The sequence below is a fragment of the Anas acuta genome, chromosome 12 (genome assembly GCF_963932015.1).
Source record: "Anas acuta chromosome 12, bAnaAcu1.1, whole genome shotgun sequence".
Taxonomy (NCBI): domain Eukaryota; kingdom Metazoa; phylum Chordata; class Aves; order Anseriformes; family Anatidae; genus Anas; species Anas acuta.
In genome coordinates this window covers 5,186,670-5,200,136 of record NC_088990.1, presented here as the reverse complement: position 1 = coordinate 5,200,136, position 13,467 = coordinate 5,186,670, and the positions used below count along the sequence as shown (strand labels likewise).

General features: G+C 51.1%; 1 protein-coding gene and 1 long non-coding RNA gene across 29 annotated transcripts in view; one reads left to right on the top strand and one right to left on the bottom strand.

Annotated features, from left to right (window-relative positions):
- Positions 1–7,162, bottom strand: part of LOC137863262 (uncharacterized) — a 48,401-nt gene extending 41,239 nt beyond the window's left edge. For 11 of the 24 annotated variants that reach the window (XR_011100791.1, XR_011100801.1, XR_011100792.1 and 8 more), the window contains exons 1-3: positions 6,906–7,162; positions 1,519–3,494; positions 1,290–1,423 (exon numbers count right to left, since the gene is read on the bottom strand). This is a non-coding gene — a long non-coding RNA (uncharacterized lncRNA). The remainder of the gene's footprint in view (positions 1–1,289; positions 1,424–1,518; positions 3,495–6,905) is intronic. The other 13 variants (XR_011100795.1, XR_011100785.1, XR_011100797.1 and 10 more) reach the window with 4 other exon arrangements.
- NR2F2 (nuclear receptor subfamily 2 group F member 2) lies at positions 39–13,192 on the top strand. Of its 5 annotated transcripts, none has more exons than XM_068696291.1 (3): positions 39–556; positions 7,986–8,534; positions 11,602–13,192. In XM_068696291.1, exons 1-3 carry the CDS (start codon positions 514–516, stop codon positions 11,874–11,876), a joined length of 867 nt encoding a protein of 288 aa, XP_068552392.1. In that variant the 5' UTR covers positions 39–513; the 3' UTR covers positions 11,877–13,192. The 5 variants fall into 5 exon arrangements, with proteins under 5 accessions (XP_068552392.1, XP_068552393.1, XP_068552389.1 ...); XM_068696292.1 differs by having other exon boundaries at positions 45–556; positions 8,007–8,534; XM_068696288.1 differs by lacking the exon at positions 39–556 and adding an exon at positions 4,672–6,296.
- Positions 13,193–13,467: the final 275 nt, after the last annotated feature.

Below are 13,467 nucleotides of genomic sequence, written 5' to 3'. Positions count from 1 at the left end.
TTTTTTTTTAAGTCTCGCCTTTCCAGCTCCAAACAAGGTGTAGCGAGACGCTCTTCCTTCTAAGGAATGAAATGAGAGACAAGGATCACTCAAAGACATCTCCTACCTTGGGCTTGGGGATTTTTTCTTAAAGGCGAGGCGCACATTCCTAAGCAGCTATGTACAAAGCCCCCCCTGAAATCTTGTCTGTGTAAAGTTAGAGTGTGTTCAGGATTTTTTTTTTCTCTCTCCCAAGGCTGATCGCTAATAATACATCGAAAGCACTTCCCTTTAGGTTGTGGGAAATCTATTCCCTTCACCTTGCCTCCTTTTTTTTCCCCCCTGAAGGCTGTAACTTTACTTTTTTTTTTTTTTTTTTTAATCAGTTTGCACAATCGCTTAGATAAACACCAAGAAGGAGACTTCTCTTTAATTACCCAACGCACATCTTTCTGGGGGGCAAACAGCGGTCTGATTATTTTTTTTGTTTGTTTGTTTCACCTGCCAAACTAAAGGAGAGGTAGAAAAAGGAAGATGCAAGCGATTTGGGACCTTGAACAAGGCAAATATGGTTTTGGTATGTTTACTTATAGTTTTTTTTCTTCTTCTTTGACACTTTTTTTTTTTCGGGCAATGTGTTGTGATTCTTGTGTTTCTCTTTTAAGGAAAACAAAAAATCCAAAAAAGCAAATGTTAGCTAACGTGCGTCTTAAACGATCGTTTCTAAGGTTACGTGGGTTGCTCTAAGGAGGGGAAGAGGGGAGGGGGGGGAGACCCGACTCGGTGGAATTGCAGCACCAGCAGCTAGCACGTCCTTTAGCTAAATAAAGCAAGCAGCAAACAAACAAACAAGCGAGCGAAACCCAACGACCGGAATCCGGCTTTCAGGTCCGAGGCAGGAAAGCGCCTCAAAGTCATTTCCAAAGCGGCGCCCGGGACGCGGAGCCCGGGGCCGGGGCTGCGGGGAGCGGCGGCAGAGACCCGAGCCGAGCCGAGCCGGGCCGGGCCGAGCCAAACCGAGCCGAGCCGGGCCAAGCAGAGCCGGGCCATGCCGGGCCAAGCCGAGCCGAGCCGGGCCGGGCCGGGCAGGGGGCGGCAGAAGGGGGGGGGCACGGCTCGGACCGGGGGGGCGCAGGCGGCACCTGCCCAGCGCCGCCGGCTGCGGCCGCAGTTTTAGGTACCAAAAATAATAATAATTAAAAAAAAAAAAAAGGTCGGTGGGGAAGGTCTGGTGCTGAGATTCCCCTCTCCCCCTCCGGTCGCTTCCCTGGCAGAGCACGTACAATGGAAAGAAGCCGGAATATACTCACCCGCCGAAGGTGTGGTTGGCAGCGCGGCTCTGGCTTTAAGGCAATTATTTATCCTGTATTATTGCAAAAGGCGCAGGTCTGACTTAAGGCAGCAAAAGTGTTTTGCTCTGACAACAGCGTGCGAGGCACGGTTCCTCGTTTAAAAAAAAAAAAAATCACAAAACAGGATCTCTCTCTCTTCCCCCCCCACCCCCCCCCCCCATCCCTTACCACTATGCCTTAAAAATACCTATTCGGTCCAGGGCTCGCAGAAACCCTGCTGCAGAAATCTTATAGTCCGGTCTAGCAGTGCCCAAGCCAATTAATTTTAAATCCTTAGGAATTAATCAGATTAAAATGTACAGAAGTTTCATTCTCGTATGCATACGTGAGCCAAAAGTCGTTTCCCTTTAAGAGATCCTTTTCTTTTAAAGTTGAATTTTAGGCAGATAAGAGACTTACACTAGGGGGCAGCCAGATACTGTACTTGCTCCAATCTTAAGCAATTTTTTTTCCTCTCTCACAGCATATGCTCTGATTTAGCACTGTAAATTTTTCAGAGGACCCAACTCTGACAGCCCCTGGTGATTTTCAAAGTACCACAAGCCAGTGGTTAAAAATTGCATTGACTTGGAAGTTCAGAGGCACACAATAGGAGCCACTTTCCCTATTCATGGAACTTCAGTGTGGTGGAAGAGAAAAACACACACATACTACATTGAGGGAGAAGAGGAATTCATTGAATTCTGTTAGACGTAACTGCTTTCCACTGAGTTCAGAGCGAAACTCGGTATTTGTTCGATGCTGTATTCATATTGCGATTTAATCTAGAAAGAATTAGAGGACTGTTAGGCAGCTTTCTGCCGGGAAAGCAGCTTCCCCCTCCTTCCTCCTCTTTTTTAAAACCAAAGATTTACACCGGCTCTATCCCCAACTCTATTTTAGCAAAATAAATCCTTCCACTCCCTCTCATTAAAATAAATTTACATCTGCAGTAAAATGGCAGGAGGGATGCGTTTATTTATTTGGGGAAACCAAGACAGTCTGACTTTTCAAAGAGAGCGGTTCTATTGTGACTGGGCTCGGAGAAGGACAGTTGGGAATCTCCCCCTTCTTCTCGAGGCGCTCGGCTTGCAGATATTATTTAGCAGAATTAGCTGCAGACCATTTCTACCTTCGCCTCTTCTGCCTCTACCCCCTCGCAGAGGTGTTTTCAAATAAATAGCAAGGCATCTAATGGTGCTAATAGATAGTTATATGGCTACATCCCTGCAAGAGCAAATAGTTAATCTGGGGCATTCTTCATTAATGCTTGAGCAATCAGCGTATACGGCAGCTTTTAAGCGTGTATCAATGGCTTTTCATTTTTACGATCGTACGTTCAAACTGTTCCTATCGTAGGTCCTGCTAAAACCGCTTTCTCTTCTGATTTCTGCGTTTGTCAGGACGGTATTAATGCATTTTTTTGCATATGGTGAATTAATCCTGTTTACTTTGTCAGATTCGAGACAGGAAAGCCTTTTTTTTTTTTTTTTTTCCTCAGGAAATTCAACATCAGCAACAATCTGTGACTATTCTGCATTTTGCACCCCCACCTTCTCCCCCTCTGTCCCCGAAAGGTGACCTCCTCGGGGCCGGGTGGCCGGGTTACTTGGGAACCAGAAGGCTGTTGCTCTCCTTTTACCGGGGAAGGTTTCCTCTCCCCATCCTCAAAGCCTTCCCCGGCCCCAACTCGTCCCCTCTTCGGTGAGAGCGAATTTAGCCCCGGCAGCCTCGACGGGGATGCCGCAGCCTCGTCTTTTCAGACCGAGCCTCCGAGCATCCCCGTCCGTGGGGGCTGAGCAGGGGGATAAAAAGGCACTTTTGGGGGCTTTGGGCACTTTCCCCATCCCCTCGGCACCTGCGGCAGGGGGGACCCCGGTATTTCTGCGGCACAGAGCGGGGTGCAGCGGGGAGAGGTGCGGGGCGCTGAGTCCTTTTGCGGGGCCGGGGGCGAGCGGGCACGGATGTGTGGCTGGGAGCTGGTGTTTCTCCCTCTCTTTGAGGAGGTTTTGTGTTTGTTTGTTGTTTCTTTTTTTTCAGGTTTTGCTTTTTTTTTTTATGCTTTATTTTTCACTCTTTTTCCTCTCCTCTCTCCGTCCCCCGGCCGGTCGCGGTGTATGCAGAGACGGGCGGCTCTCCCCGCGTCCGTAGGGGGTCTACCCTCGGCTGCTGCTCCCGCCGCGCCTGCAGGGCGGGTGACAGAAAATTCACGTTAAAAAGAGACAAAAAAAAAAAAGCGCAGAGAAACAAAGTTGAAGGCGGCCGGACGAGCCCAGGCTCCCCGCGGCGCTGCGCGGCGGGGGGCGAGGGAGAAGCGGGACGGCTCCGGGCCGGGGCCGGGACCCCACTGAAGGGGCACGGGGGGCTCCCAGCGCCCTGCCCTGCCCGGTGGAGCCCGACCGGGCGCGGAACCTCCGCGCAAACCCCACGCAGGTGCGGCGGAGCCGTGAGCGGCCCCGGCCTCTCCCTGCCCCGGTCAGGGAGCGGGGCGGCGCCTGCCCTCGGGGTTGATCCCCCTCATAACATCACCCCACTTCATTTTTATTCCACTTCTCCCCTCTTTCACCCCCTTGACCCCCTCCGTGACGGGGCGAGGGGGGGATAAGCTCCCCAGGTGAGGGCGAGGAGGAGAAGGAGGAGGAGGTGGAGGCGGCGGGGCGAAGCGCGCAGCGCCCTGCCCCACACCACCACCACCACCACCACCGCCACCACAGGAGGCGGCGGCGGCGGCCTCTAGGACCGCGCGGGCGTCGTCGTCGGCCATGGCGAGGCCGCGCAAGGGCGGCGCGGGCCAATGAGGGCCGTGGGGCGGCGCGCGCGCTGCGGGCCACTCAGGCAGCCCCTCCGTCAGGCAGGCGGCAGGCAGGCAGGCCGCGCCGGCCCCGCCGCGCAAGGCGCCCGGTCGCCATGGCGACGCGCGCCGAGTTGCAGCAGCCGTGTCAAAGTTCACTCCCTCCGCCAGCGGGGCCAGCGGCCGGCGGGGAGCGCGCCCGGCCGCCCCTCCCTCCTCCTCCTCCTCCTCCTCCTCCTCCTTCTTCTTCTTCTTCCCTCCTCCTCCCTCTCTCTCCCCTCCCTCTTCGCCGGGGGGGCGCTGGGGGAAGGGCTCCCCCCCCCCCCCTCCCCTCACACACACCCCTCCCTCAGCGCCCCCCCCCCCCCCCCCCCTCAGAGCGATGCTGCGCGCTGGGTTGTGATCCTTCCCTCTCTCCTCCTCCTCCTCTCCCCTCTTTTATCATCCCGGCCGGGCGCTGCGCTGCCGAGTTGACTCCTTCCCTCCCTCCCTCCCTCCCTCCCCCCCCCCTTCCCTCCCCTTCCTCCTCCTCTCCCTCCCTCCTCGCAACCCCCCCCCCCCCCCCCCGCCGCCCCCCTCTCCCCCGCCCGCGCCGTGAGCACCGGCGGCGCGGAGGCGAGAGCCCACTTGCGAGGCGGCACAAGCAGCATAAGGCAGCGCGGCGGCACCCGAGCACCACCACCGGCACCCCGGCACCGCCACCGGCACACCCCGGCACCGCCACCGGCACCCCGGCACCCGCCACCGGCGACCGAGCACCGGCAAGAGCCCGAGCAGCACCACCGGCACCGGCACCAGCAGCAGAAGCAGCAGCAGCAGCACCGGGAGAAGATCGGCCACCGGCAGGGAGATACCGCTGATAATAATTAATAAAAGAGACAGCCCCCCCACCCACCCGCACGCACCGAGAGAAAATTAAAAAAAAAAAAAAAAAAAAAAAAAAGGAGGAGAGAAAAGAGAGAGAGAGGAGGCAGAGAGCAGCGCCCGGGCGGAGCGGCGGAGAGGAAGAATTAAAGCGAGCGAAGGAGGGAGGAGAGACAGAGCGGAGAGAGAGAGGAGGAAAGAGGAGGAAAAAAAAAAAAAGCCCACAAAAACAAAGCGATCGCAGTTGATGTTGCTGCCGCAAGCTGGACTTCCCAAAACTACGGCGAGACCGTCCGCTCTCCGCGCCGAGAAAAGTCTCCTCAGCTGTGCGTGCTTTTTTCCGCTGTGTGTGTAATCTTTAACCTTTTATTCATTCTTATTTTGATGGCTTTCCTGAATGGCTGACTGCGAGCTTCCCTGGACCTGGCCCCCCGACACCCGCCTCTCCTCCTTCAACTCCTCTGCTGCAGATCAGCTCTAAGAGAGAGAGGGGGAGATCTCCGAAGAGATTTTTTTTTTTTTTCCTCCCTCCTCTCTCTCTCTCTCTCTCTCTCTCTCTCTCTCCCCCTTTTCTCCCCCAACCCCCCCCGGCTCTCTCCGCTCTCCTGGAGCCCCGGCCGCCGCCGCGCCGCTCGCCCCCCCCCGCGCCCGCACCTCCGCCGCCGGCCCCGGGAGCTCCCCCCGCCCCGACCCCGCTGAGAGGGGCAGAAAAAGGAGGAGGAGGAGGAGGAAAAAAAAAAAAAGGCAACAAAAGAGAGAGTGGGGGAGAAAGAGAGAGAGAGGAGGAGGAGGAGGAAAAAAAAAAAAAAACAGACTGCTGCAAAGCTGAGCTGAAAAGCAAAGCAAACAAACTTTGAAAATAAAGGGGGAACAGGAAGTTTGGAAACGGTGTCCAATAGATATGGCAATGGTAGTCGGTGCGTGGCGAGACCCCCAGGACGATGTGCCCGGAGCTCAGGGAACGCAGCCTTCGCAAGCCCCGCCGGTGCAGGGACCCCCGGCCGGGGCCCCGCACACCCCACAGACCCCGGGGCCCGGGGGCCCTCCCAGTACGCCAGCCCAGACCAACCCGCCAAGCCAGCAGAACCAAGGAGACAAACAGCAGCAGCAGCAGCACATTGAATGTGTGGTTTGTGGGGACAAGTCTAGTGGCAAACATTATGGCCAGTTTACCTGCGAGGGTTGCAAGAGTTTCTTCAAGCGGAGTGTAAGGAGGAATCTCAGCTACACTTGTCGTGCCAACAGGAACTGTCCCATTGACCAGCACCACCGCAATCAGTGTCAGTACTGCCGCCTCAAAAAATGCCTCAAAGTTGGCATGAGACGGGAAGGTATTGGGATTTCATTTGTTTTGCAATTTTTTTCACTCACTGCGTTTTGCTTTTGGTTTGTTGTTGGTTTTCCTTTTTCCTTTTGAATTATTATTATTATTATTGTTGTTGTTGTTGTTGCTCCTCTTATTTTTACCCCCCCCCCTCCCGACCCCCCACCCCAATCCTCGGCCAGCTCCCTCCCCCCCTCCTCGAATAAACAGCCAGAAAGTTTTCTCGTAATGGAAGGAAGAGGTGTCGGCGAGGGTGGGCAGGGGAGGCAGGGGCTCTTGCATGCTTCCCCCCCCCCGCGCCCGTAATTGATTTGTGTTTGTTTTCATTTTGCTGATGGAGGTTTATTGCCAGTGGATTTTTAGTTTCACGCCGCTTGCGAGCGAGGAAACGGTGGCTCTGACGCCTGCTTGCTTGTCCTTAGCGCTCTGGGCTGCATGTCCAGCGTCGCCCCCCGGCCCCGGCAGCCCCCCGTGCGCTCGGCTGCGCGCACCCACCCACCCGCGGAGCCCCCCGGCACCCTGCCTTAGCTCGCGAGTTCTTTTTTTTTTTTTTTTTTTTTTTTTTTTTTTTTTTATAAACCCAGGCGGTTCGAATTACTGCTACAATGGAACTCACCCTACCGAGGCTCTACAGCACTCCACTGTGGATTCCCAGCCGGATTTTCCTCCTTTAAAACCACAAATACACGCGTGCACAGCCCCGCGCGTGGGTGCGCGCCCGGCCGCGCCGTGTGCCCGCTTCCCCGCCGGTTTCTTAGCTCACTTTTCTCTTCTCCCCCCTCTGCCCTCGCCCCTCCGGCGGAGGCAGGGGCCAGAAGGGGAGGCTGGGGGGAAAAGGAGCAGCCCAGAAGTAAGTGAGGGTGCCCGGCTTCTCTGCGAGCCGAGCCTTTGTGATATAAAATTAGAGGAGAAATGTGAGCCTGCGGTTTGCCAGTGCGTGCTCCGGGGCTGGACGCCGCTATGTAGGTTAAGGGTGAGGGGGCTCGGGACTTGCCGGGCTCCTCTTCTTTGTGTTTCTGCAAGAGTAACTAACCTCGTAACGCGGGCGAGAACAAATATAAATCAAGCACGTTTTAGGCGTTCGCCCTCCTCGCCGTCTCCCTGCCTCCGAGCCCTTTTTCTCTCTCCCTTTTCTCTCGCTGTCACCGTGGAAATTTATTAACAAAATGAAAGGCCCACTTTCCACCGGCAGCCGAGGAAGGTGCCGCCGGATAATGCCCCCGGCCCGGCGGGGGGACCTGCCGGGGGTGGCGGGGGCTGCCCTGGCCGCCTTCATTTTTATTTTTATAAAAGGGCCAAGCGAGGCTGGGGCCGGGGGTGCTGGGGGTGGGGGACAGCAGCAGCAGCGGCGCCCGTGTGCTCGGGGGACGAGAAACACGGTTGGGGGGGACCGTGCTCCGGGTTTTGGGGGCCGTATTGCCGGTGCTCCCCACCTCCGGACCGCCCCGCACCGATGGGGGGCACAAAGACGAACCCCTCGGAGCCGCAGGAGGGGTGGCTGGGGGGGGGAACAAGGGGGGGGGGATCCTGGGTTTCCCAGCGCTGGGGCCGCCGGCCTGGCTCAGCTTTGTTGTTGCCGGTGCTGGAAGCGGAGCCCCCGGAGCCCCCCCGGCCCCGGGTCAGCCCGGCAGGCAGCGGCACACAAAGCGGGCTGGGTTTGAAGCGAGAGGGGCAATTCAGATATTAATAGCTGTAGTTTCTTCTTTATTTACTGCAGCGGTCCAGAGGGGCAGAATGCCACCCACACAGCCAACTCACGGTCAGTTCGCCTTGACAAACGGGGACCCTCTCAACTGCCATTCCTACCTATCCGGATATATCTCCCTTCTTCTGAGAGCCGAGCCCTACCCCACCTCCCGCTTTGGCAGTCAGTGCATGCAACCCAACAACATCATGGGCATCGAGAACATTTGCGAACTGGCAGCTAGGATGCTCTTCAGCGCGGTGGAGTGGGCCAGGAATATCCCCTTCTTCCCAGACCTGCAGATCACAGACCAGGTGGCCCTGCTCAGGCTGACCTGGAGCGAGTTGTTTGTGCTCAACGCTGCCCAGTGCTCCATGCCCCTCCACGTAGCCCCGCTCCTGGCAGCCGCCGGCCTCCACGCTTCGCCCATGTCTGCTGACCGAGTGGTCGCCTTTATGGACCACATACGAATCTTCCAAGAGCAAGTCGAAAAACTGAAAGCCTTGCATGTCGACTCCGCAGAATATAGCTGTTTAAAGGCCATAGTCCTCTTCACCTCAGGTAGGCAGCGTTTCTTTGCTCTTCCGTCCCTCCCCCGGCCCCTCCGAGAAGTGCTCTCTCTTGCCAAGGGGAGCTGCCCGCAGCCCGGCCCTGCTGCGGCCCCCCCGGGCACCCTGGGCAAGGAGAGGGGCTCTGGGGGGTCCCTGCGGGGCCTCGGCTCTCAGCACGTCCCCTGCGAGGGAGGGCGAGCGAACAGATAAATAATAACAGCCACGGCGATGAGGAAAAGACGAGCAGGGGACCCCCACAAGCCCCCTGGTCCCTCGCTGCGTAACGCTGGGGAAGGGGGAAGAGAGGGGGCGCGGGGGGGAGGCACCCATTCGCCACGAGAGACTGCGCTTTTCCCATTGAAAATAATATTTTATTTAACAGTGTAGCTCTGGGTTGTTGCATTTAATGACACGCATCCGAACAGCAGCAAAAAAATCTGTTTGATGTTGTTAAATACGAGTCGTCCTATCAGGGAAACACACTTTAAAAAGAGGATCATTTTATGGGCAGACAGGAAGGGAAAAAAAAAAAAAAAAAAAAAAGCCCTGCAGGATTAAAAAAATGAATTAAAAAAAAAGTTAAATGCGCAAAGCTGAGTTTAAAATATGTTCCCTGCCATCCCATAAAATAAAATAAATCAACTTTCCAAAGAGCTGTCTCTGATTTAAACAGAATGTGGCAGTGAGCAGTTCTGTGTCATTTAAGCTGAGGGGAAAAGTTTGCATTTGTACCCAGCATGAACTGTAGCGTCCAAAGCGAGTAGCGGGTGCGAAGGGATCATTACCATAAGTAGACAGGGACAGCATGAAAAAAGTGAGAGGAGAGCAGAAGAGAGGAAAGGAGAAGAGAAGAGAGGAGAGGAGAGGAGAGGAGGGAGAGGGAAGCTGCCGCTCGGCGGTGCAGTCCCGGGGTGGCACAAGCCCGCCTCTCCCGAGGCAGAGCTCGAGGTGTTTCTTGGATAATCAAAGAGAGGGGGGAAAAATATGTGTCAACTTTGGCTGCCTAGAAATAGTGCATGAGTTATAAAGCAATAATTGAGTGCGTTGTGAAATCTAATTAGCTTGCACTAGAGTTTAACCTGGGTGAGTAATAAACCTGATATTAACTCTGGAGGCTAAATATTTTTTTTTTTTTTGAAAAAAAAAATCTGCTCGCTAATTTGTGCAATACGTTATCTCAGATTGCTAACTTTAAGGCTGCAGCGGCAACCCACTGTGTTGGAGCCCTAGAAGTTTGGGGTTTGAGTTTAAAAATACATATATTTATTCTGTAACTCATTCGAAAGCTTGGGAAAGTGGCCACGCGATAAACATATGAATGGAAGCAGGACCTGTAAAATAATTACTCATCGGAGTTTTTTAAAGCCTGATATCAGGAAACAGGAAAAAAATGTAGTTTATGTGGGAAAAGAAGGGCTCACAATCCGTTCCTTGTTGTGTTAAAGGGGGTCTGGGGAACGAAGTCATTTTCTGGACTTTGTCCAGGTTCTGGGTCGTGACCTAAACTTCCTTTTATATATTATTGCTTTACACATAAAAAACTTCTCTCCCCCCCCCCCAATCACTCGTGCTAAAGTCCTGAGGTGATCGATGGGTAGGGCGCCCCTCGCCACGGGGACACGGGGATCCCGAGTGGGGCTGCCTGACCGTGGGGCGCTCATTTGATTTTCTGTCGCTTTTTAGGATGCCTTTTCCTCTCCCTTCGCCCAAACGCCCAGCGAGAATCCCACACACGCACCCAGGCGGCCCCAGCCCCTGGCCAGCGCACACCCACGCCCGAGTTTAGCTGAAACCCTGCCTTTCTCCAAAACCCCACTTTTTTTTTTTTTTTTTTTTTTTTTTTAGCCTTCTGAGAAAACAATCGTCCGATCCTGTCGTAACTGTTTAAATTTATTGCTATTTTCCAAATGTGAGGCCTGGCGTGTAAATTGCCTCCCAACTAGATAAACGGTTCTTGTTATCTGATTCTGGGGAGATAGCCCCGTGCACAAGCTGGGTTACGCATGCGGCTCCTGCAGCACCCCAATAACAGCCACTGATGGAAAGCAGACGCACAGAGATGCATATAATGTTTGCTGCTGCCTCTTTTTTCTTTTTCTTTAAAAAAAAAAAAAAAATCTGGGTTCTAATGACTCGCAGAATATGCATGTGTTAGCCCTGTGCCTAGGAAAGCCACAGGGAGGTCAGGTCACAACCTGTGCTCTTTCAGCACAGACGTCTCTGATTTAAAGGGAACTTATTGTATTTTAGCGTATCAGAAAAAAAAAAAATGTCCAGACCCTATCAGGGAGTTTTCTTCTTGTAAGGGCCTTTAGGTTTAAAAAGAAGAAGAAGAGGAAAAAAAAGAGGGGGGAGTGGAGGGGGGGGAAGAAAGAAAGAGAAAAGAAAAGAGGGGGGAAAAGAAACAGCTCAAATGAACAGAGAGATCACAGTTTGCATGGCTGCCTCTGAATAGGCTAAACTGACAAGATCAGTTTTAAAGGGCCACTTAAATCAGTTTCAAAGACTGAAGAAAAACGCGTTGTCTTCTTTGGGGGAGAATCTGTTGCTGGATCCGGGGCGCCATTATCCTTGGCTGGGCCAGTTTTTTATTATTATGATGCTGATTATTATTTCCATCGCTATCAGTAGTGTGCCTTCCCATCGCATGCTCAGGCTCTCCGCGCTTATTTTCCAAAGGGGGGGAGGAAGAGAAGCTGCCTCTCCCTCCTTCGCCCCAATCTTTCCCTGCCCCCGGCCTTGCCCCCAGGACCCCGAGGCAGGGACCTAGCCCGGCGGCACCTCCTGGTTGTGGGGTGCAGCCCCGACCCCCGCTCCTGGAGCTGCTCTCCATCCTAACGAGACCCTCCAAGAGGGAGAAACGCAGGCGCATGCAGAAAAGAGGGAGATTGTCCCTTTTGGTGAAACCCACTCAGGCTCTGGGGGGCAAGGTGATGGCGCACTTCATTCTAGCGAATTAAAAAAAAATCAAATTAAAATTAAAAAAAAAAAAAGACTTTTTAATCTGATGATTGTTTTCTTTTTTCTTTTCTTTCTTTTTCTTTTTTTTTTTTTTTTTTTAATACACTTTCTTCTAGATGCCTGTGGTCTCTCTGATGTAGCCCATGTTGAAAGTTTACAGGAGAAGTCACAGTGTGCTTTGGAAGAGTATGTTAGGAGCCAGTATCCCAACCAGCCAACACGATTCGGGAAGCTATTACTACGTCTCCCCTCCCTTCGCACTGTCTCCTCTTCTGTCATAGAGCAATTGTTTTTCGTCCGTTTGGTAGGTAAAACCCCCATAGAAACCCTAATCAGGGATATGTTACTGTCTGGCAGCAGTTTTAACTGGCCTTATATGTCCATTCAATAAAATAATCGAGAGAGAGAAAAAAAATAAAAAAAAAAAAAAAGAGAAGGGAGATGAAAGAGAGTGAAAGGAAAGCAAATGACATTTGGGTTCTGGTTGTTTCTTAAATTTCCTTCTGCTAAGAAAGGATGTAAAAGGATGTTACAAGTTTGCTAAGAGAAGACAGGAAAAAAATTAATGGACTGTGAATTAAAAAAGAGACTGTCAAATGAACTTTTACAGAATGCATTAAAAACTCCCGTGTCGTTCAGAAAAAAAACTTGCTACTTATCATTTTTTGTAAAAAATAAAAAAAAAGAGAGAAAGAAAAAAGAAAGAAAGAAAAAAGAGAAAGAAGAAGAAAAGAAACGATGGTGGGCTTTTTCTTTTTTTCTTTTTTCTTCTTTTTTTTCTTTTTTTGGGTAAACTTTTTAAAAAAATCTCGCTTAAAGTGCATTTAAAGGAAATTTGGAGAAAATTAGCAGAATGGAAGAAAGTAAGTCTTTTTTTTCCAAATTATTAATTGTCCTATGTGTCTATGTACCTATAGCTGTTCTTTTTTGTATTTTTCTGGTTTCAAACCAGTTTATTCTGTGGTTCTATAATAATTTTTGATATAATCTTGGCTTCTTTAAAAAAAAAAAAAACTGTGTATCCTTAAAATATATGTTCTGAAAGAATTAAAACTGAGTCCACGAAGGTATCATAGGAAGAAAGGAAAAGAGAAAAAAAACACTCAACAACACAATGATGGAAGCGCACTTAAGGTGGTGACCCAAAATCTAGCTTGAAGCTGAGAGAACTATAATTATATAGACCCGAATGAACCACACGTGTCATATAACTCCCCCCAAATCTAGGTTTTTTGATATTTCGGACAGAAAATGAACTGTGGGGATTTATTATAGGTAGAAGGATTCGTGTCCAAGACACACTGCGGTTTTGATTTAAAAGCAAACAAACTAGCAAAGTGAACTTTTGTAATTTGAATTGGGTTCCACATAGTTCATCATGAATTGTTATTAAACTCCTCTATCTGTTTGTATATTTGCAAGCCCTTTGTATTATAATAATTGTTGATATTTTCCCTTTTTAAAAAATACCATTGAAATCAGCATGACAAAATAACACTGTTGGCACTTATAGATAACGTGATTGATTCAGTATCTTAGAGTTTACAGTTTTGTGTTTAAAAAAACTGAAGGTTTTTTTTTTAAGTGCAACATTTCTGTATACTGTAAAAGTTATAATAACTGAACTGTTTGGTCGAGTCTTTGTGTGTTATATTCCAAGGAAAATTGAAAGTATTCAGAAATTAAAATATTATTTGATATCTGAAACTTGTTTGGCTGTCATAAATGTCTTTCAGAAACCGCATTACTTCTCTATAGTTTGCAGTCATTTAAGTCCATAGGCGATTGATTTGTTTACTTGTCACAGTAAGTTTGTAGCAGATGTATTGTAGTGTATTTACCTGTTTAATTCCGGGATGGGGGTGGAGGACTTAAGTTCGTGGTTTATCTATGGTTTTAGGAAGTACCATGCTGAAATGGTAAACCATCATCCCCCATTCATCTAATCCTCCTGTTAATTAAAAATGGATTTTCTGGAAAAA

Excerpts from the sequence above, each read along its gene's own strand:
- NR2F2 (XM_068696288.1), top strand. The coding sequence starts at position 5,867 with ATGGCAATGGTAGTCGGTGCGTGGCGAGACCCCCAGGACGATGTGCCC. Across the intron at positions 6,297-7,985 it reads AGTTGGCATGAGACGGGAAG|TTTCTTCTTTATTTACTGCA; the intron begins GTATTGGGATTT and ends TAATAGCTGTAG. Across the intron at positions 8,535-11,601 it reads CATAGTCCTCTTCACCTCAG|ATGCCTGTGGTCTCTCTGAT; the intron begins GTAGGCAGCGTT and ends ACTTTCTTCTAG.